General features: G+C 44.3%; 1 protein-coding gene across 33 annotated transcripts in view; it reads left to right on the top strand.

The window, feature by feature from the left end:
• The window catches only part of ablim1 (actin binding LIM protein 1), a 147,568-nt gene that overhangs the window by 78,707 nt on the left and 44,425 nt on the right, over positions 1–24,436 (top strand). For all 33 annotated transcript variants that reach the window (XM_031906305.1, XM_031906290.1, XM_031906300.1 and 30 more), the window contains 4 exons: positions 2,049–2,175; positions 3,703–3,796; positions 19,737–19,824; positions 23,386–23,444. In XM_031906305.1, coding sequence (XP_031762165.1) covers positions 2,049–2,175; positions 3,703–3,796; positions 19,737–19,824; positions 23,386–23,444 — 368 coding nt within the window. The remainder of the gene's footprint in view (positions 1–2,048; positions 2,176–3,702; positions 3,797–19,736; positions 19,825–23,385; positions 23,445–24,436) is intronic.

Genomic DNA, 24,436 nt, shown 5'->3' with positions numbered 1-24,436 from the left:
TACCTTAGTTACACAATGCCATTGAGGCCAGGGGGCACACACACTGGGTAAGATTATACTGACAGTGCTAATCTGGATTATTAGAGAAAGTTGGATAATCCTCCAGCAATAGCTTCCGCTCCATCCCTTAGTCAGGAGGAACAGCTGTTTGTTTGTCTCCAAATGTAAGAAAACAAGATGAGTTTCATATAAGGATCAGGGGGAGATCCTTGGCACTATAGGCATGGAGGCATGGCAGGCGTATTTATTACGATGGTGAGGGAGGGAGCAATAAGGTAACATTTAGGTGCTCACCCAAAATTTCTTAAAATTGCCAGGGCTTCTATCATAGTTATCTGCATAGTTATCAGGCCCACTCATTAGCCCATTGGTCACCTTGGCCTCATGGTCTGAGTACAATAGATCCCCAATAGGAAGGACAATTGATTGTAAATGCACAAATAGTCCCTCCACCCAAATCCACCCTCTCCCACACAAGCCCCCGTCCCTTTTTAACCTGAAACCACATTTTTGGGTCTCTTGAAGTTCCCTCTGTCCCTGACTTCAGATACTCCCAATTGTGACCCAGTAATCAACTCTATAAAGCAAATAAATCTAGAAACAAATATAGCTTTCTCATAATTAAAACAAGAGGAAAAACTATGTTCAGAATAACAATATGGCATCTCCCACCCTTATGTTTAAATTGAGATATACAGAGAAGGAATGCTGTGTTTGCTAAATGATCTGTACTTTTGGTGAATTGTTATTTTAGACATTATATTATTGTTCCTCTCCCAACTGAACTTCTTTTAGGACAATTATTTCCTTGCCTTATTTGTGTTTCAGCGTATAAATATATATATGTAGATAGATAAATATATATATAGCAAAGCCCTGTGGAACAATTAGATAATATGGTAGAGTAATGCAGTGCATAGATGCAGCTCTAGCGCCACCTCTTGGCAGACACACAGACATGTTTTGGTTGTGATGCAGCATGGGACAAACATGTTAAAGCTGCAGACACCATCCCTGGAACATTTACAGCATCCCATTGCTGTAAATGTTAACTCCCGGCACCCACACTCAGGTACTAAGTTTCAGTGTAGGTGAGGTTGAATAAGTTCAAGCCTTTTTTCTGTGAAATCCTCCCTAATATCAAGTGCAAAGCAGTTGTATCAACTTCTTCCTCAAATCTTTTGTTTCTCAGGCACCAGAAAGTAGATTGTAAGCTTTATGGGCAAGAAACAATTACCAGCCACATTGTGTGCCTTGTAGATAGCCTAAGGAATACACTAAAAATATGTATTTAGAAATATGTTTCTTTAGTTCCCTCCCCTCGTGGCTCAGTCCCAGCACTGCATTGCTACACCTGACTGCACAATACTATTACTCCTATTGCAACTGGCAGGAAAGGGTGAGGGGTGTGTGGGGCTTTGGGCCCTTGGTACCGGCTGAATCCTGAGTGCCCCTGATGCCTCTGGTTAATGAAATCTCCCTGCAATAACAAAGAACAGCAAAGCTATATGATGTTTCCCAAATCTCTGCAGCAGGGGGCGCTCCAGCTGGGATGTTGGAGTCATTGCTAGGCAACCATCTGCTCTGCTGATTGGAAAGAGCAACTCTCAGCATCCTTACATCCGTTGAGTTTCTGGAGTTGAATTCCGGGAATTATTTTTCCCTTTTTTATTGTAGCTATGGCTCTTAAAGGGACACTATCACTTTAAGCAAATAACAGGATTTTGTTTCCCACTAACCTGATGATGCCCCTATTACACTCACAATTTGACCAAACCCTGCCCAAAGCCCCATCCCATTAGTGATGACAGTAGGAAGCCCAGACAGGTGTGAGGGGCAGGGCTTCCATGGGAATGGGAGGAGTTGGGTCGGATCACATGTGTGTTTGGTGTAAATGGGTCATGGCTAGGGCAGATCGGCGCTGCTATATGGGTGTTGCAATCAATTCATTTCCTTACTTAAAATAAAATCTCATAAAAGGTTTTATGTTTACATTTTGGTGGGTGTGACTGTGGCCATTTTATTAACCCCTTACTTTGTCTTGTCAGGTTGCGCCGGCTGCAGCAGAGAGATAAAGAACGGACAGGCCTTACTGGCGCTGGACAAGCAGTGGCACTTGGGATGTTTTAAATGCAAATCCTGCGGCAAAGTCCTAACGGGCGAATACATCAGCAAGTAAGTCTGAGGCAGCCCGGCACTGCCACATTCAGCCCCAAAGGCAGGGGAGGCAGACCCTGTGGCTGCTCAGGGACCCAGGGCTTTGCTGACAATTTTAGCAATCGGGTTTGGCCCATTTGTCACATCCTCTCCCTGATTTGTGTCAGACTACAAGGGGTTAACTTTGTAGGTGAAACTTCACACTGCCACCCCTCAGGGATGCAATATGTCCACTCACTGGCATCATCAGCATGGTCAGCCGGGACAGCGAGGGGCCACAGTCAGAGCCGGGGAAATGCCTAAACCAGAGCACTGTCCTCTCTGAGGGAGTTCAGTGTGGGTGGTACAGATTTACCCAGGAACTGACAGGGGCAGGGAGGAGCACGAGGATAGTGAGTGGAGACAAAATGGATGAGAAAACAGAGGAAAAGTGCAGGAATAGTAGGCAATAAAGAGTAATACAGATCCAATAGAGAGGGGGAAAGTGTCCTGTGAGGTAAACAGGAAGTACTGGCAGCAAATGGGAGCCGGAGAGAAAGTGTCCTGTGAGGTAAACAGGAAGTACTTGCAGCAAAGTGTCCTGTGAGGGCAAAGACACACGGGACGATTAGTCGCCGCAACTTTTAGCTAAGCAAGTCGCTGTGACTAACCGCGACAACTTTTTGCCATAAAGGATTATGAGCATCACTGCAACAATTTGCGCGACCACATTCGTCGCACGACTAATCGCCCCCATGTGTCCACCCTGAGGTAACCAGGAAGTACTTGCAGCAAATGAGAGCTGGAGTGAAAGTGTCCTGTGAGTTAACCAGGAAGTACAGCAAATTAGGTTGAGGGAAAGTGTCAGGAAGTGTAGGAAGTATTTATAGCAAAGGAAACAGAGACAGATAAGTCATTGATGTTATATATATATATATATATATAAAGAAACATTTAATTCATGAGCTATGTACAAGTTACTAGTTATCTGGGAGTGAGTAGTAATAATGACTTCAGTAAATGCCACTCACGAGTTTAAGCTCATTTCTTCAGAGAAGAGTGTCACTGTGAGCATAAAAATGTGTCAGCTCTTGAACACTCCATAATAAACTCCATTATGACTTCTATAGAAATGCACAAGTCCTGGTAAATTACATTCACAAATGTCTGAAGTCACACACAGCAATTTTTTGGGGTGGAAAAATAGTGGCCGGAATTACAGAGAGAGGGAAGAGGCCTGTGTGTGACTCCGGTGCCAGATTATTTTGTATGCCCAGTCCTGTAATGTCAGGGGCAGAAAGGCCCAAACACACCCAGACCCTAAGCAGGTGGGAAGGGGGCTTACAGGGCTATATTCTTACTTGCATGTTGCTGGTGTATATGTGAATGTGTACAGCAGCTCTGTGACACCTTACGCAATAATTTACAAATTAGAACCTGCTTTCCACACTCCTCGTGCCTTTCCTCATGTACTGTCTATTTAATCAAGAATACATGGGGGAGTAACCCTGCTTATTGGGAGCATTAGACATTATATAACTGGGTATATCTCTGCTTCCCCATTAGGGATGGCTCTCCTTACTGTGAGAAGGATTACCAGCTGATGTTCGGGGTGAAGTGTGAGGCATGCAATGAGTTTATCACTGGAAAAGTGCTGGAGGTGAGTTCCCACCACTAATTACACAACGAATTGTGCTCCACTAGACCTATGGGGCATTTTGAACCAACTACAACTCCCAATGTCTCTTTCCTTGCTAATCTGTGAGGTGGATTCTGGCAGTTGCAGTTGTGAAACAGCCAGATCGGCATCAGCATCTCATATACCCTCTCAGAAGATACTGGATACTGGTATTGCTGGGGCCACTTTGTAATGAAATACTGGGGTCACTGTGACCTGCATTGCTGGGGCCACTTTGTAATGAAATAGTGGGGTCACTGTGACCTGCATTGCTGGGGCCACTTTGTAATGAAATAGTGGGGTCACTGTGACCTGCAGTGCTAAGGCCACTGTGTAATGACTAGGTAGGTCCTCTGCGCTAAGCCTTCCAGATCTCATGCATCAAACCCCCAGCAATAGAGCCGCACTCTCAGCCAATGTCCAATCGAAAAATATATATAGGGGGAGCACAAGGCAAAATGCAAAAATTCTGCAAAAAAGGGCTTTAATTTTTATGCCATACACTGTAAAAAGTACTTTTTTTGCAGAAATGTTGCATTTTGTCTCGTGCTTCCCCCCTATATATATTTTTCCACTGTGTAATGAAATACTGGGGTCACTGTGGCATGCATTGCTGGGGCTCCTGTGTAATACTTACAAACACACATACGTACAAACATGCATACCTACATACTCACATCCATATAAACATACATATATGGCTAATTGTGTACTGTTGAATCAGTAATCGCTCCTACACCATGTTGGCCACAAGATGGCAGCAGTGAAGCACAGAAAAACGTGGAAGTATTTATTAAGGATTTTGTTAATAACAAATTGTTTACTATTACTGTGGATTAATCACATATAGGGGTAGGTCACCTTGAAGTTAACTTTTAGTATGTCATAGAATGGACAATTCTAAGCAACTTTTCAATTGTTCTTCATTATTTATTTGTTATAGTTTTTAAAATTATTTGCCATCTTCTAACAAATTGGGGTCACTGACCCCGGCAGCCAGAAATTTTTTTTTTTCGTGAGGCTACAGTTTTATGGTTATTGTTACTTTTCATAACTTATTTTTGTATAAATAAGAGAAGCAACGGGTCTTGTTGAAAAAGTGAAAGTAAAGGAAAAGGGAATATTGCTGTTAAAATACCAACATTACAAGCAGAGATTGGAGGTTTCTGGGGGCGGGGTTTTATTTTATACTTATTTAATATTCAGACAATACTGCATATATAAGGGATACACGTGTGTGTGTGTGTATATACCATGAAACATGTTGCTGAGGGACTGGGGTCAGTGACCCATAGGGGGCCTCTCTGAATGGAGACAAGAAACAGCTGAACATCAGCCATTTCCTGCGAGGGCTAAATAAAAGCTTTTCCCACAGAGTTGGCGGGAAGGGGGGCTTCCGTGTTGTATTGTCTGCTGTCCCCTCCTCGCTGATTTATACCAGCACCAGAATACTTTGTGTTGTACAAGGATGAAATGTACTGCCCCCCACGTGCTAGAGCTGGGCATCGGGGCAATTAGTCTGTTGTATAATAATTATTTTCATTATTTGTGACATCTGTAAGGGGAACTCACTGGCCCCTGTGCAACCCAATTGTGCTCCTTACACAGTAATCTGACCATAATTATTGGGGAAATAATTATTGGGCTCTGCAGAGAAAGTGACCCTAGCTTCCACTTTTGGCAACAGGAAAGCAGAATGCATCTATATTTACATTCGTATAACTTGGCACAGACACACTTTGTCAGCACAAAAAGCAGTTATTTACATAATAATATGTTTTTTTTCCAGTCTAACATTGCCTGGCCCGTTGCCAGGGTTGTTGCCACCCTTTGGCCCTGCATCTGTACGGCCTGTTTTTCCACTTTATTACATAATTTTGATCTTTTTGCTGCAGTTGGGGAGTTATGGAATTATAGTTTGTCCTGAAAGCCTTGCAGGAACTTCTGCCAAATGGGCCAATTTTCCACAAGAGAAGCGAAGTGGTTGGCATCAGAAAGGCCATCTTAGGACGGCACACACCCCCAAATCACCCCTGGTTGATGCATTGGTGCACAAGTGATGATGTAACAGCTCAAACACTTCCCAAAGAGCCAAAAGCTGGCCCATATCCTTATCACTTTCGTATGATTGGTGCCTGCCAATTATTTCATGTTCAGAACAGCCTCCCATTGGTTATTTTTAGGGCTTTATCCTACAATTTCAGGCTGAATGTAAGTTTCAGATAGTTGCATTTAAACGTACAACCGATTTTCAAAAGTTCATTGGAAGAAGACTAAAATCTGAATATGTATGGCCGGCTTAACAAACCAGGATTCCACTGAGAAGCCTCTGTATAAGGACTGTGGCACACGGGGGCACCAAATCTCCCTTGTTGTGGGCGACTAATCTCCCCAAAATGCCATCCCACCGGCGAAAAGGTAAATTGTCAGTGGGATGGCATACGGGAAATCGCAAAAGTTGTCTTGAGAGGAAACTTCTGCGATTTCGGGAAATTGTGGCGCCGCGTATGCCATCCCACTGACGATTTACCTTTTCGCCGGTGGGATGGCATTTTGGGGAGATTAGTCGCCCACAACAAGGGAGATCTGGTGCTGACGTGTGCCCGGTGGGATAGCATTTCGGGAAGATTAGTCGCCGGCGACAAGGGAGATTTGTCACAGGCAACTAATCTCCCCGTGTGTCACAGCCCCAATGAGCTGCCATTTATCTAAGATAAAGATAACTGGCTGTAACTGGTGGAAGGGAGGAGTTTATCTATACAGTCTTGTCAATGGATTCTGGTTTGTTTGACTTTGCTCTTTGGGACCAGGAAGTAGAAAGTGAGTTTAGTTTCATTATCAAAATTTGACCTGTTTAGTGCAAGAAATAACACTACACTTTACTAATTAAAGCAATAGGCAAAGAGAATGTTCAGCACAACCAATGATAACAAAGGGGGCACACTGTACCTTCAATGTGGAGCCTAGTGGTGTTTCTTATCTTTAGGGCGCTGCAGACATGGGTAAATTACAATGATTGACAGATACTGTGCCAGGCACACCAGGCTGATGCAACCAATCTGCCCCTTGCTGTAAGTGCACTGACAGACACAGCTTTGGGCTTTTTGCACATGTGGAGGGAAAGCATGCATTTTTGTGCCACAATCTGCCCCATATGTGCACAAAGGCCAGTACCGTGCCTGTCACTGCGCCGGTGGGAGCAGATCGGCCTGTTCTCTGCCTGGTGTTCCATCAGGGTCGGACTGGGCCACCCCTCATCCTTGCTGGGCGCTGCCCCGGGCCGCCGGTCAGGGTTAGGTGGGGGGGTGTGGAGGCTATGGTGGGGGCTGGCAGCCCTGGTGGGCCCTGCACCCCCAGTCCAACCATGTGTTCCATTGGCCTTTAGCTATATCCCACTGTCACAACATATACAGCCCAAAAATGCACACTTGGGCCTGGGCAGTGACAGGTGGAGGCAAAAGAAGGAACAGCGAGAGGAGGTGCCGGCATTGGGCAGTCACTGGCATTTCTCTGCCACGTCTCCATTACCCTTACGGTTCTCCTTGATGTTAAATATCTGCTTTCTTCCCATTTGTGAATCTTTGTTATGCACACAATGTAGTGTTTGTGATCGGTTTCCTTGATATGGACTGTGTCGCTTTAGAACAAAACATTAAAAAGTTTGTCCGAAGGGTTAATGCCTTATTGCTGAGCCCATGTTATATTGAATAATGCTTTCTGTCGATGGGCTAATTTTATTGTTAGATCATGCCGGGACATTTATTTGATTTTTATTATAGTAAATGTGCAGTGCCCTCCTATATGGTGATTTATGCAGTGTTTTTCCATAGGATACATCCGCTCCTTTGTTAATTCAGCCACAGGCATTTAAACTGTTAACACATTGCTAGGGTTTTTATCTTTAGCAACAAGACAGGGGCTCATATGACTAGTATTTGTATCTATTATTTGTTGTTTTGTCATAGAAATAATATAGAAAAAGTAACATGGGGAGAGCAGCCCCAGCCCTAGCAATGAGTTACGTTGATGACTATTTTTTAACACACATTGAGATTTCATAGTTGGGAACATCGCTTACTCACTACTAATTATCCACATCGATCCCCCCACATGTTCCCTGTTACGTCAGTGGTATAAATTGTTCCCTGTGCCCCAGACTTGTATTTTATTCTGTAGCACTGCTGGTCTGTAGCTAAATGAACTGGTGCAGAATGAGGCCAGACCTGCTGAGATTCAACTGACGTCGGTGTCTCCAGGAATTAGAGGAGACGACTGTGACTTCCTTTCTGCCTCTTTAATTCTTGTCTCTTTGCATTAAGTCAGGCGCTGTGACAGTGTCTCTCCTTGTTATTGTGGGGAGACTTTGTCTGGGCACACAATAAGCTGTACCCCCATACTGTACTGTCTAACACTATGGCACCTCCTACCCATATGTATAAATACAAATATACAGAGAAGGAATGTTCTGGGCACACAATAAGCTGTACCCCCATACTGTACTGTCTAAGGGAAACACTATGGCACCCCCTACCCATATGTATAAATACAAATATACAGAGAAGGAATGTTCTGGGCACACAATAAGCTGTACCCCCATACTGTACTGTCTAAGGGAAACACTATGGCACCTCCTACCCATATGTATAAATACAAATATACAGAGAGGGAATGTTCTGGGCACACAATAAGCTGTACCCCCATACTGTACTGTCTAAGGGAAACACTATGGCACCCCCTACCCATATGTATAAATACAAATATACAGAGAAGGAATGTTCTGGGCATACAATAAGCTGTACCCCCATACTGTACTGTCTAACACTATGGCACCCCCTACCCATATGTATAAATACAAATAAACAGAGAAGGAATGTTCTGGGCACACAATAAGCTGTACCCCCCATACTGTACTGTCTAACACTATGGCACCCCCTACCCATATGTATAAATACAAATATACAGAGAAGGAATCTTCTGGGCACACAATAAGCTGTACCCCCCATACTGTACTGTCTAACACTATGGCACCCCCTACCCATATGTATAAATACAAATAAACAGAGAAGGAATGTTCTGGGCACACAATAAGCTGTACCCCCCATACTGTACTGTCTAACACTATGGCACCCCCTACCCATATGTATAAATACAAATATACAGAGAAGGAATGTTCTGGGCACACAATAAGCTGTACCCCCATACTGTACTGTCTAAGGGAAACACTATGGCACCCCCTACCCATATGTATAAATACAAATATACAGAGAAGGAATGTTGTGGGCACACAATAAGCTGTACCCCCATACTGTACTGTCTAACACTATGGCACCCCCTACCCATATGTATAAATACAAATATACAGAGAAGGAATGTTCTGGGCACACAATAAGCTGTACCCCCATACTGTACTGTCTAAGGGAAACACTATGGCACCCCCTACCCATATGTATAAATACAAATATACAGAGAAGGAATGTTCTGGGCACACAATAAGCTGTACCCCCATACTGTACTGTCTAACACTATGGCACCCCCTACCCATATGTATAAATACAAATATACAGAGAAGGAATGTTCTGGGCACACAATAAGCTGTACCCCCCATACCGTACTGTCTAACACTATGGCACCCCCTACCCATATGTATAAATACAAATATACAGAGAAGGAATGTTCTGGGCACACAATAAGCTGTACCCCCATACTGTACTGTCTAAGGGAAACACTATGGCACCCCCTACCCATATGTATAAATACAAATATACAGAGAAGGAATGTTCTGGGCACACAATAAGCTGTACCCCCATACTGTACTGTCTAAGGGAAACACTATGGCACCCCCTACCCATATGTATAAATACAAATATACAGAGAAGGAATGTTCTGGGCACACAATAAGCTGTACCCCCATACTGTACTGTCTAAGGGAAACACTATGGCACCCCCTACCCATATGTATAAATACAAATATACAGAGAAGGAATGTTCTGGGCACACAATAAGCTGTACCCCCATACTGTACTGTCTAAGGGAAACACTATGGCACCCCCTACCCATATGTATAAATACAAATATACAGAGAAGGGATGTTCTGGGCACACAATAAGCTGTACCCCCATACTGTACTGTGTAAGGGAAACACTATGGCACCCCCTACCCATATGTATAAATACAAATATACAGAGAAGGAATGTTCTGGGCACACAATCTATACTCTCATATTGTATTTGTGCTTTTTAAGGGTAGCAACAATATGTATAAAACATTTTTGTGCACTGGTTATTCACATGTGCATGCTGGGAGTTGTAGTTCAGCAGCAGGGGACGTTCCAGTGGCATCTTGTCAGCACAGAGACAGAGGCATCAGACAACAGTAGGATGGTGCAGCCCATAACACCCTGGCCTTAGGGATGAGGGAGCAGCCTGGTGAGTCTCGGAGCTCATTACCTGGGATTATTCCCCTCCTCCCCCAGTCTGTGCTGGAACCTGGCTCCTGCCATGAGAATATTCTCCAGCTCCCTCCTCCCTCCCTGCTGTGGGGTTTTTTTTTGTTTTTCTGGGCAGCCAATAGCAGCTGTGGGATTTCCCTGGCTGTGTGTAATTAGGGACACATCATTATGTAAGCGTGGGGCTGTGTAAAGCGCCTCCCTCCCTACTCCCACACTGGGAGCTCACACACGTAGGGAGAATCGGGGGGCTTTGTGTTCTAGGTGGAGTGGAGCGACCCACGCGGAACCCAAGCTGGCAGGTAAAGCTTTGTTTGTTCTACTCTGTGGGTACTGGGTGTCTCCTGGGTGCATAGAAGGTGCAACCGGTGGCACTGGGGATATTGGGTGCTGGAGTTGTAATTGGTGAGTAATTAGTGAGTAGAGGGAGTAGAGTGAGTATGGGGAGTAGAGTGAGTATGGGGAGTAGAGTGAGTATGGGGAGTAGAGTGAGTATGGGGAGTAGAGTGAGTATGGGGAGTAGAGTGAGTATGGGGAGTAGAGTGAGTAGAGTGAGTATGAGGAGTAGAGTGAGTAGAGTGAGTATGGGTAGTGTTGGCCGCCCTAGTTGCAAGGAGCAGGGATTAACAATCAGATTACAAAGGTGAATGTGCTTGGAGAGCAATGGCAGTCAGTCTGGGCTATACATTCCTGTTTGGGGCAGAACCAGGGTACTTTGTCAATTTTAAAGGGGGTGCTGCACCAGAGCATGCTGGGAAACTACCTGGCAGGTCAGAATATAGCCCCCCTCCCCAGAATGCTTGTAAACCCCTGGGTCCACTGATCACTCCTGCAGAGGAGTTTGTATGAATGCTGTGTATCTATTAGAGTGTAAGCCTTTTTGAACAGATATGAATACAGTCTCCTTATTCTCTGTAACACAGACATACTTGGGACTTGCCTGATGGTGTTTGTCAGGTTCCTGATGGTGCTGCTGGTCCTGCAAATAATAACAGGACTAATGTCAAATCCACACCCAGCAGGGATAATTAGCCTGTCATACAGATGCACGCTGCAGACCGGACAGGTTTCATTGCAGCCGTGCCATATGCAGAAAAAAAATTGCTAATAAGAATGTGTCTGTTATCTGGTTGCTAGGGTACTATTGATCTTAGTAACCAGGCAGTGGTTCAAATGGTAGACTAGAAAATGAAAAGGAGAGGGGCTGATTAGAGAGATAAATAAGTTATAAATGGTATATTGAATTTTATGTTTTTTACTAACTCTCTGACCATCTGTTATTATGTTATGCGGGGTGTATGTGCAAGATGTTTGTGTGTAGATTTCATTGCATCAATACAGAGCGGGTCTGCGCTACTACCCAGATCCCAACACGTTGTACAGGTCACACCCCTTGGGTGCAAATTGTGCAATGAGCTGTGCCTATGAGAGGCATTGTGTGTAACATGAGTAACAAAAGTTTCTTTGTGAGATTAATGGGATAATTGGTCACACCTGTCTGTCATATAAGTGCAACTTGCACATTTTCACCTATGAATTACTCTAGGCCAGAATCCACCCAATAGCAGGGCCAGTAGATCTGACACTATGCACCATGCCTATATATTATACAGTTACTGTGTGTATAGGATATGGGGGTTACACTGTGCCTATATATTATACAGTTACTGTGTGTATAGGATATGGGGGTTACACTGTGCCTATATATTATACAGTTACTGTGTGTATAGGATATGGGGGTTACGCCGTGCCTATATATTATACAGTTACTGTGTGTATAGGATATGGGGGTTACACCGTGCCTATATATTATACAGTTACTGTGTGTATAGGATATGGGGGTTACGCCGTGCCTATATATTATACAGTTACTGTGTGTATAGGATATGGGGGTTACACTGTGCCTATATATTATACAGTTACTGTGTGTATAGGATATGGGGGTACGCCGTGCCTATATGTCACAGAGGGAGGGGTACAATGGGAGGCTTTTTGTATGTCTGTCTGTTATCTTGTATTATCCTGTTCAGCCCCAGTCCTGTCTAGAGAATAACACAAGGCTGATCTGCACTGTGATTGGCTGTGAGCCTGCAGAATCGTAGCGCGTGTGTATACAGTGCCACAAGCATCTGCCGCATCGTAACCGTCGTTACCGTCACATTTCCAGTCTAAGGTGACCGTCTCCAAGACTCCGGGCTCCTTTTGAAATAATGGAGTATAATAGAGTCACTGGTGAGGGCCACTTTCATCTATTGCTCTCATCTCAGAATCTTTGTATGTTAGGAGCCCATTTCCTATACAGCAGTATTCTGCTGGTTGTTGGGACATAATCACCCTAGCAACCAGGCAAGAATGAAAGATTAACAGGGAAGGCCTATACGGGAAAGTCAAGCAATAAAAATATTAACAGTAGAATCTGACCCCTCACAGTCAATCTGTTTTTGGTTGCTGACACTCATTCTTCATTCAGTCGTACCTATCTGGCTGTTTATATTCTCTGCACTGCTGGTTCTTACTCCATATAGCAAAATCCATCAAATGAACAGTCCTTGAGGATGCTTGGATGCTGCAATTCGATAAGGAAAAGTAATGCGACCTGGCAAAATGCCAGTCACCCACGTGCCATCAGCTGCTGCTGCCACAGAACTGCCTTAAAGGGATCAGGATCAGCATAGGAATATGCAGGGCTGAATGAGAGCAAATGTCAGGGCAGAGTTAATATAGAGGGTCTGGGAAATGCAATAAAAAACTCAGTGGCCAACATGTGGCCCAATAGATATTATTAAATACATTTCTGGGCAGTTCACTGGGGCTGGGAGTTATAGTACAACAACTGGAAGGCATAGACTGCACAGCTCATACCCGGACTGTCAATCTGTGCATTCTGGGAAATGCCAGGGGGGCTGTAAGGTGCCACAGACAGTCACTATTTATTGGGGGGGGGGGGGGCTGTTTGTGCCTCTGGGTACTGGGAATGCCAGGGGGGCTGTAAGGTGCCACAGACAGTCACTATTTATTGGTCTGGGGGGGGCTGTTTGTGCCTCTGGGTACTGGGAATGCCAGGGGGGCTGTAAGGTGCCACAGACAGTCACTATTTATTGGGGGGGGGGCTGTTTGTGCCTCTGGGTACTGGGAATGCCAGTGGGGCTGTAAGGTGCCACAGACAGTCACTATTTATTGGGCTGGGGGGGCTGTTTGTGCCTCTGGGTACTGGGAATGCCAGGGGGGCTGTAAGGTGCCACAGACAGTCACTATTTATTGGGGGGGGGGGCTGTTTGTGCCTCTGGGTACTGGGAATGCCAGTGGGGCTGTAAGGTGCCACAGACAGTCACTATTTATTGGGCTGGGGGGGCTGTTTGTGCCTCTGGGTACTGGGAATGCCAGGGGGGCTGTAAGGTGCCACAGACAGTCACTATTTATTGGGCTGGGGGGGGGACTGTTTGTGCCTCTGGGTACTGGGAATGCCAGGGGGGCTGTAAGGTGCCACAGACAGTCACTATTTATTGGGCTGGGGGGGGGAATGTTTGTGCCTCTGGGTACTGGGAATGCCAGGGGGGCTGTAATGTGCCACAGACAGTCACTATTTATTGGGCTGGGGGGGCTGTTTGTGCCTCTGGGTACTGGGAATGCCAGGGGGGCTGTAAGGTGCCACAGACAGTCACTATTTATTGGGCTGGGGGGGGGCTGTTTGTGCCTCTGGGTACTGGGAATGCCAGGGGGGCTGTAAGGTGCCACAGACAGTCACTATTTATTGGGCTGGGGGGGCTGTTTGTGCCTCTGGGTACTGGGAATGCCAGGGGGGCTGTAAGGTGCCACAGACAGTCACTATTTATTGGGCTGGGGGGGGACTGTTTGTGCCTCTGGGTACTGGGAATGCCAAGGGGGCTGTATGGTGCCACAGACAGTCACTATTTATTGGGCTGGGGGGGGGACTGTTTGTGCCTCTGGGTACTGGGAATGCCAGGGGGGCTGTAAGGTGCCACAGACAGTCACTATTTATTGGGCTGGGGGGGGGACTGTTTGTGCCTCTGGGTACTGGGAATGCCAAGGGGGCTGTAAGGTGCCACAGACAGTCACTATTTATTGGGCTGGGGGGGCTGTTTGTGCCTCTGGGTACTGGGAATGCCAGGGGGGCTGTAAGGTGCCACAGACAGTCACTATTTATTGGGCTGGGGGGGGGGGATGTTTGCGCCTCTGGGAATGCCAGGGGGGCTGTAAGGTGCCACAGTCACTATTTATTGGGCTGGGGGGGGACTGTTTGTGCCTCTGGGTACTGGGAATGCCAGGGGGGCTGTAATGTGCCACAGACAGTCACTATTTATTGGGCTGGGGGGGCTGTTTGTGCCTCTGGGTACTGGGAATGCCAGGGGGGCTGTAAGGTGCCACAGACAGTCACTATTTATTGGGCTGGGGGGGCTGTTTGTGCCTCTGGGTACTGGGAATGCCAGGGGGGCTGTAAGGTGCCACAGACAGTCACTATTTATTGGGCTGGGGGGGCTGTTTGTGCCTCTGGGTACTGGGGATGCCAGGGCCTATTTTGACCTAATGGATGTAACTGATTACAGAGTAATTATATTATGCAATAGGCTGTACTTTTTACCTTTGGATAAGCCCCTTCGTTATCATGGGGCCCTAGGCACAAAGGCCAAATACATCATTTCCATTGTACAGAGTTATATGCATTGAGTTACATAGAGTTATGTGCATTAGGAACATACGTTCATGAGGGGGTGAGCTCCCCTCTGGGTGCGGTTCAGTGTCACACCCTTTAAAGCCTGGAATTCCATGGCTTGTTCATAAAGTACTAAGAATAATGTGCAGGCTGAACAATCCGGCACCTATTTATTTTAACAGAAAATACTCCGCTCTGGAACTCTGAGAAGGGCTGACAGATCTTTGTGTTTTTATGACCATCCAATACTAAAAATGGAGCTGGGGGAGGATACAGGCAGAGCTGCCTTTGGAGGAGCCGATTGGGGCAACAAGGTGGTGCCCATGTACCACCCACCATATGCAGGCAGCACTACATTCAGATACATTCAGAGTTGTCTCTAAAGGTGGCCATACTTAAGATCCACTTGCTTGGCGAGGTCGCCAAGCGAGCAGATCTTCTCCTGATATCCCCAACTACGGATGGGCGATATCGGGCGAATTTTGTCTAATTTGAATTAGAATGCCGGAATAGGCACAGACAGTTCGGGGACCGCATCAACGAGCTGATGCGGTTCCCGATCCGACTACATTTTTTAACCTGCCCGATCGATATCTGCCCAATTTCAGGCCATATATCGGTCGGGCAGTCCGTCGTTAGTGCCCCTACACGGGCCGATGAGCTGCCGAATCTGTCTAAGGGACCCAAATCGGCAGCTACAATCGGCCCATGTATGGCAGCCTTTAGGGCACAACATGTATTGTACGCCCATTTGTTTGCACTTTTCACACTGCTCCGATTTGTAAATCACCCTTAAATATTTTGCCACAAAGCAGCAGAACTAATTGTGTTTTACAGCCAAAATTGTTTCCTTGCGCTTATTAATATATTTCAGGGTGGGGAAGGGGCCTTGTATTTGGCCAGATGAATAGTTTTTTGGCTCAGTCTTTATTAACAGGCGCATGTTACTTATTATCTGTCCGTCACATTAGGGCTTTGGTGCTGAGGGCAATGCCCTGAGTTTCTGGTTGAGGACATATCTATGAATAAAGAACAGTGGGTTGGGGTTGTGTTATAGAAATGCATGGACTTTACTGATGGTAAAATCCCTAAATTCTGGTTAAATGTGGGAGTAGATGGTAAATATACTGATGTCAGGCACTTGCCTGCAGGTGGAGAAGAGCTGAAGCCTCCAAACTAAATATTATTGCATCTGTATATCCTGGAGGTTTGACATTAAATGGAGTTTCTAGGAATTGATGAAACTAGCCAACTGATGCAGTATCTATCATTGTTAACATCAGATTCACAAAAGTATTAGTCCCTATTGTGAATTCAGCAGTGTTCTTTGGAGTGCCAAATTTCTCCATGCAAAAAACTGGGGCGTACTCTAGTTTGACTCCAAATTAATCTTAATTTTGATTTCAGAATTCATTGGCCAAACCCAGAGTGATTTGGCATCTCCAGTCCAATTTTTTTCCTGTTCATGTTAATAAATATATATATACACTTCCCATGAAGGTTTGTTTCATATCGATTAATCAGTTAGATGCAGGATTCATTCTGAATGCATCCTGAACCCTTTATGAATTCTGATTGATCCTTTGCATTTTCCAATCAATTCATCCTTTAATGGAAGATGAATTCCTGGAAAGTGAAGTCATTTTAGGATTGTGATTTTGCAGTAACAGGATAGCAGTAAACAACTGAAAACATAATACCCATAAAGTCTCTTTCGCCTCTTAAGAAATAGGAAGGGAACGTGATCTCACTGCCAAACGGCTTAGTATGAATGCCAAATAGGTGCAGACGTCCCAGGTAGGGCATATTCTGTCTCCATTGATCTAAACAGCTGGCACCATTAGATTATTTGACTGTAATATATTTTGATTTTCTTATTTTTTCCCAGAGATTGCAGGCATGTATATAAAGTTATCTTGCCCATCTGACTTCATCCTAATGTCTATATCTTGTCCTACTATCATTATCCTACCTCGCTGTCTCCAAGTTTTCCTACAATGTCTTGTCTTACTATCATCTTGCCCTACTGTCTCCATCTTGCCCTACTGTCTCCATCTTGCCCTACTGTCTCCATCTTGCCCTACTGTCTCCATCTTGCCCTACTGTCTCCATCTTGCCCTACTGTCTCCATCTTGCTCTACTGTCTCCATCTTGCCCTACTGTCTCCATCTTGTCCTACTGTCTCCATCTTGCCCTACTTTCTCCATCTTGCCCTACTGTCTCCATCTTGCCCTACTGTCTCCATCTTGCCCTACTTTCTCCATCTTGCCCTACTTTCTCCATCTTGCCCTACTTTCTCCATCTTGCCCTACTGTCTCCATCTTGCCCTACTGTCTCCATCTTGCCCTACTGTCTCCATCTTGCCCTGCTGTCTCCATCTTGCCCTGCTGTCTCCATCTTGCCCTGCTGTCTCCATCTTGCCCTGCTGTTGCATAGTTCCCTTAGTGCTGCTATCCTGCCATACTTTTCCACCTGTTTCTACTATCTCTGTCTTGTGCAACCATCACAGCCTTGCCCTAGCCATACCTGCTTTCCTTTACTCTTCCCACCAGTTACAGCTTCTATGTAGAGAACACAAGGTGCAATGTCCAAACAGTTGGCTCTATTTTAGCCCCCTCTAAAGACAGCTGTGTTCCCAGTAACAGCCAGTATAAGGCTCCCCACTAAGACAGATAAAACAAAGACAAGATCTGACAAGGCCTTTCCAGTTTTCTGCACTTCGGCTTAATTTCAATTGTAAGTTCTGAGATGTTATTGTTACACACCAGCAGGGCCACAGCATGTGGAACTGGCAGGTTAGGCCCTGGGTGAGCGCCTCTCTTTGTCCTGCCGAAGTCTGGCCGGTGGGAATATCCTGCAGAAGTACTAACTTCCGATTCACGGAATGCTTGGATAAAATGAGCATAGTTTAGGAACTCAGCCCCCAAGACTATTCACTGTTCCTTCCATTCCAAGCAGAAAGGTATTTTTGGCTAATAGGGTCTGTGTTACCCTTTTCTTATTAATGGATATGTTGTGCAGCTCTTCATAAATGACTGCAATAACAGGTCTGTCTTTGCTTTACTAAACATACAACAGTGTTTGCTGAAGTTAATTAAAGTTAATTCAGATGATCGTATCCCTTCAGTCCTAGTACTGTGTTATTGTGGGGACTGGATAACATACATTGAGCAAAGGGTCACTCAGAGAAGGGTCTGTCGGACTGAACAGCTCATTTTGCCCCAGGGGTGAATCTTTTGATTTCCCCCCCCCCCCTTGTAATTACTCCCATATTGTCCTTGTTCCTGCCCCTATTATAAATTTAAACAGGAAAGCTTTAAGCCTCTGATCTCTAGATCTCCCTTATGTTCCAGCAGAGTCTCGTAATGCTCCAAATATTCTCTAACATGTTTGGAATTCTACAGGAAATACGTGTATTGATTATTCTGCGTTGCTAGAGTCATGCTTAGCTGATACGTTTTGTATCAGAGATGTACATGGATTCATTGTTTGGGTGTTTGTTATGGAGACACTTCCCATCCCTGAAGGATAAAAGCCATTAGTTTATTAGCAGCAACACCCAAGATATGACACCTGGGAATTCATGTTATAAAGGCACAAGGCTGCAAGCTGAGTTATACAGGGAACTCTGAGTATCACTCATGTATTATAAGGGATAATGTACCCCCAGCTGTAAATGATAAGGATATTAGCAGTCACTGAGGGGTTCTGTGCCCCCCATATAAAGGCACAAGGCTGCAGGCTGAGTTATACAGGGAACTCTGAGTATCACTCATGTATTATAAGGGATAATGTACCCCCTACTGTAAATGATAAGGATATTAGCAGTCACTGAGGGGTTCTGTGCCCCCCATATATAGGCACAAGGCTGCAGGCTGAGTTATACAGGGAACTCTGAGTATCACTCATGTATTATAAGGGATAATGTACCCCCTACTGTAAATGATAAGGATATTAGCAGTCACTGAGGGGTTCTGTGCCCCCCATATATAGGCACAAGGCTGCAGGCTGAGTTATACAGGGAACTCTGAGTATCACTCATGTATTATAAGGGATAATGTACCCCCTACTGTAAATGATAAGGATATTAGCAGTCACTGAGGGGTTCTGTGCCCCCCATATAAAGGCACAAGGCTGCAGGCTGAGTTATACAGGGAACTCTGAGTATCACTCATGTATTATAAGGGATAATGTACCCCCTACTGTAAATGATAAGGATATTAGCAGTCACTGAGGGGTTCTGTGCCCATATAAAGGCACAAGGCTGCAGGCTGAGTTATACAGGGAATTCTGAGTAACTTTGGTACTTTTAGTGGCACCTTATTGGTGCCTGTGATTATATATGCTCCGAAATGTTCATTATGTGTTTCTGCCAAATAAGAACCCCATCCATCTGGGAGAGGTGAATAGGAAGGCAGTCACAGTGGATTTAACTAAACCAAGATTAAACTAGAGAATATTTTTCACTTTCTGGGTACAGTACACATTGGCTGATCTACTTCCAGTGCTGAATTATAAAGGTTTCCAATTACAGTACAGGGCTGCATAACGCATTGTCACTATATTTTACAGCTTTCTGGTTAATGGGTTTCCAGATGTTTCTGGATAATGGGTTTGCAGATCTCAAATAATAGTGTAATTCTCCACTGCTTCTGTTACTAGGCTACAAATCCTACAAGCTGTTTGGCAAAAGGTTACTTTTTTTGTGCAAACCCCTATCGGTGCAGAGAAGTCCCGGGCTTAGTGATTGCACTGTTACACAGTTTGGCACTACAGATAGTGAGGGTAACCTGTTTGTGTTACAGGCCGGCGACAAACACTATCACCCGAGCTGTGCACGATGCAGCAGATGCAACCAGATGTTCACCGAAGGGGAAGAAATGTACCTACAAGGTAAGGGGATTCCTGGGGGAGCGACTGAGACAACCTCTGAACTCATATTCTCATTAATACCCTTTAAACCAGGGGTGGCCAATACGTCAATCGCAGTCCACCAGTCGATCCCCCGTGGATTTCTGGTGGACCGCGATCACTGGGGATGCGGACGTACACATTCACGCCGCACTTCCGCATTCTTCCGGCCGATCGCGACCGCAAAAAGTATGGCCACCCCTGCTTTTAACCAAGGTTCTACACTGAAACCTGATAGCTTGCTGTCCTGTAGATGGTCTCTCTGGTGCTCCGTCCTCTGCACCATGTTATCCAATTGGTAATAGTTATTAATGAGAGATTCAATGGACAAATGCAGATTTACTGCAACTTTATTGTAACCCACACACCATGTTTCGGGCACCACTGGCCTTTTTCAAGGGCATTAATGCTGTGTTAATACTCTATCGGTACATTCTTATTTGTGGGCTCCAGGTTATTGTTCCGACAATTTTCGTACCATGGCAATTGGTCGTTTAGTCCAGGGGTCCCCAATCGCCAGGCCGTGGACCAGTTCTGGGCCGTGGATGGCATGGCAGTGGGCCGCAGCGCACCCCCCCCCCAGTGCATCGCATGTATTACGTGCTGCCCCCCATCCCTCTGCCTCCGGTCCGTGGAAATTTTTTTTGCCTCCTACCGGGCCGTGGTGATAAAAAAGTTGGGGACCCCTGGTTTAGTCGATAGGTTAGAAAAATTTCCATCGGATAACGATAAAATCTGTGCATATATTGCACGATATCCATGTGTGACCTACAGTGTTTTTGTGGGACGTAACTTTCATACGATTGTCTGGCAATTTTTAATGGCCAGAACATCGTCGGATTTGTTATTTGATCACTTTAATCCTACATAAAGGGGACCCGTCACCCACACATAAACAGCTGGAAAATAAAACCCAAATTCTTTTTTTAATTAAATCACCCATACCTGTAATAAATGTATTTCAAAATCTGCGCTGTCACTCATATATTGCCTGCCCCGCCTCTATGACTTCGGCATAGAGGCGGGGCAGGCAATATATGATATATGATTGGCAGCTCAGATTTTTCAATTATAATTACTTTAATTCTCCATTCAGCACTTCCTAGATATCACCCAGATGGCAAATGTATAAGATTTTGGGATAAAACAAAGCTTGCCTTAATAACAGTGTTTCCAAAATGGCGTCGGCCTGCTGGCTGTAACTGTAAATTCCAAAACTGAAGGAAAAAGAAATTCAATAACTTACAGTTGTGTTCAAAATTATTCAACCCCCAATGCTGTAAAGGGTTTTAGGGAATTCAGTGTACATTTGTAATTGTGTTCAGAATGAAATCTTACAAAGACTTTTTTTAAAGAACCAAGTGCAACTAAAATGACATCAATTGTTTTTGTAATACAGTATTAAATGTTTTTTTTGTGATTTCTTCATTGACACAATTATTCAACCCCTTAAAGACTACCACTCTTAAGAACAGAGGTTCATTCAAGTGTTTTCGATCAGGTATTGAAAACACTCGTGGATGTCCACAAGCAGCAATAAAGCATAATAAGCACAAAATTAGGCAGATTTAAAATGACTGTGATACTGCGCTCCTTCTAGACATTTACTGGTGTGTTTACAAACATGGTGAAGTCAAGAGAATGGCCCAGGAAGACAAGAGAATAGGTGATTTCTCTTCACAGGAAGGGCAATGGCTATAAGTAGACACCATAGGAAGCATCATTCGCAAATTCAAGGCAAAGGGCACTGTTGAAACGCTACCTGGTCGTGGCAGAAAGAAGATGCTGACTTCGACTGCTGGGCGCTACCTGAAGCGCAAAGTGGAGAAAAGTCCCCGTGTGACTGCTGAGGAACTGAAAAAAGATTTGTCAGATGCGGGTACTGAAGTTTTAGCTCAGACAATAAGGCGCACACTGCGTAATGAAGGCCTCCATGCCAGAACTCCCAGGCGCACCCCCTTGCTGTCTCCAAAGAATAAGAAGAGTCAACTGCAGTATGCCAAAAGTCATGTGGACAAACCACAAAAGTTTTGTGATAGTGTTCTGTGGACTGATGAAACAAAATTAGAACTGTTTGGAGGAGGCCTATGAAGAAAAGAACACCTTGCCTACTGTGAAGCATGGCGGGGGGGTCAATCATGCTTTGGGGCTGTTTTGCTTCTGCAGGTACAGGGAAGCTTCAGCGTGTGCAAGGTACCATGAATTCTCTTCAGTACCAGGAGATATTGGAAGAAAATGTGATGCAGTCCGTCACAAACCTGAGGCTTGGGAGACGTTGGGCCTTTTAACAGGACAATGATCCCAAGCATACCTCCAAGTCCACTAGAGCATGGTTGCAGATTAAAGGCTGGAACATTTTGGAGTGGCCATCGCAGTCACCAGACTTAAATCCGATTGAGAACCTCTGGTGGGACTTATAGAAAGCAGTTGCAGCGCGCAAGCCTAAGAATGTGACTGAACTGGAGGCTTTGTCACTTGGGGGTTGAATAAAACTGATAATGATGTGAGCACAGAAAAGACACTTGTGGTTATTTCATTATAAATGTTATGTTATATTTGTCTGACTTACAAGTGCCTCTTTGATTTAATTGTAAACAAGATGACTGAAATGATCAAAATCAATGTCAAACTGGCCAAAACACTCAATTTCAGTGGGGGTTGAATAATTTTGAACACAACTGTAAATAGTGTAAGTAAAGTTTATTTTGCTCTACTAACATGATACAAATGGATTTGGAATTATTTCTTAGGGTGACAGGTCCCCTTTAACATAATGTCGTTTCTGGCAAACAGCAGTCCCATCTTGCTTTATGGCAGGTATTCTGATACTCTGGGTCAGAGCTGATCACAAGATACATGGCGGGAAATGTATTCATTTACCTGTGACAGACTAAAGCTGGCCATACACATTCAGATTTTAGTTGTCTTACAACAAATGCTTGGATATTAATTGTAAGTTTTAATGCAACAATCTAAAACTAAGGGGCAGATTTATCAAAATGTAAGATTAGAGTTTGCTGCACCAACTTTCTATTCGTTCCTAGGGGATTTTTAGAAGTGTATGTTGAACTGGTGAACTCTAACACTCACGCATTGATAAATACACTTCTAATAATCCCATAGGAATGAATAGAATATGGGTGAGTTTTTTTTGTGGCAAACTCTAATCTTACATTTTGATAAATCTGCCCCTTAGTTTTAGATTGTTGCATTAAAACTTACAATTAATATCCACTTATTTGTCTAAATGTGAATGTGTATGGCCAGCTTTAGTCTGTCACAGGTTCCCAGAGCAGTGGGTGATATCTAGGAAGTGCTGAATGGAAAATGAAAGTAATTATAATTGAAAAATCTGAATTTTGAAATACATTTATAACATGTATGGATGATTTAATTAAAAAAAGAATTTGGGTTTCATGGTTTTTTTCTAAAGGACAGCTGTTTGTTATATTTCGGTGCAAGTAAAACCATTCTTTTGAGTGAATTTGCCCCCTAATGTGCATGTTCTTATCCAGACTGAAGCCTCCAACTCCTCTACCCTAGGTTCCACAGTCTGGCACCCGTACTGTAAGGAAACCACCAAGGCCGAGGAGAAGCTGCGGGTAAGAGCAATTTGGGGAGTGGGTCAGTGTGGGGGCAAAAGCCTCGGTATTATAACTGTTACTGATGTGTTGCCAAGCAACTACCTATCCATGGGTGTTTGGAGGGGGAGCAGTTTGGCTCCTTCTGTTTCATAAAGGAACCCCATAAATAAATTTGATTCACGAAATGCATTATACTTTCTGTATTGATAACACTTCCATATTTTATAGTAAACACCTACCGTGTTTCCCCGAAAATAAGACACTGTCTTATATTTTTTTAAGCTCCAAAATATGCACTAGGACTTATTTTCAGGGGATGTCTTATTTTTCCATGAATAAGAATACAGTACACATTTATTCCATCGTTTGGGTGGGTGTCTTATTTTCGGGGGGTGCCTTATTTTCCGAGGGGGTGAAAAATCGGGGGGGGTTCCTTACTTTCGGAGGATGTCCTATTTTCGGGAAAACAGGGTAATAAAGGGGCTTTTCAGCTAATAGCCAATGGCTGTGAGTATAATGGCCAGTATTCTGAGATCTGTAGCCCAATAACTACATTAGGCATTAAAGAAGAAAAGTATCGGTTTTCTTTTTCAAAACAGAACTTTCTACTACAGGTGTGGGATCCCTCATTCGGAAACCCATTATCCAGAAAGTTCCAAATTATGGAAAGGCTATCTTCCATAGACTCCATTATAAGGAAATAATTCTAATTTTTAAAAATGATTCTTTTTTCTCTGTAATAATAAAACAGTACCATTACTTGATCCCAACTAAGATATAATTACCCCTTATTGGGGGCAGAACAGCCCTATTGGGTTTATTTAATGGTTAAATGATTCCCTTTTCTCTGTAATAATAAAACAGTACCTGTACTTGATCCCAACTAAGATATAATTACCCCTTATTGGGGCAGAACAGCCCTATTGGGTTTATTTAATGGTTAAATGATTCCCTTTTCTCTGTAATAATAAAACAGTACCTGTACTTGATCCCAACTAAGATATAATTAC

The sequence above is a fragment of the Xenopus tropicalis genome, chromosome 7, assembly GCF_000004195.4.
Source record: "Xenopus tropicalis strain Nigerian chromosome 7, UCB_Xtro_10.0, whole genome shotgun sequence".
NCBI lineage: Eukaryota > Metazoa > Chordata > Amphibia > Anura > Pipidae > Xenopus > Xenopus tropicalis.
Note: the sequence above shows the minus strand (reverse complement) of the source record. Positions and strands in the feature narration are given on the sequence as shown.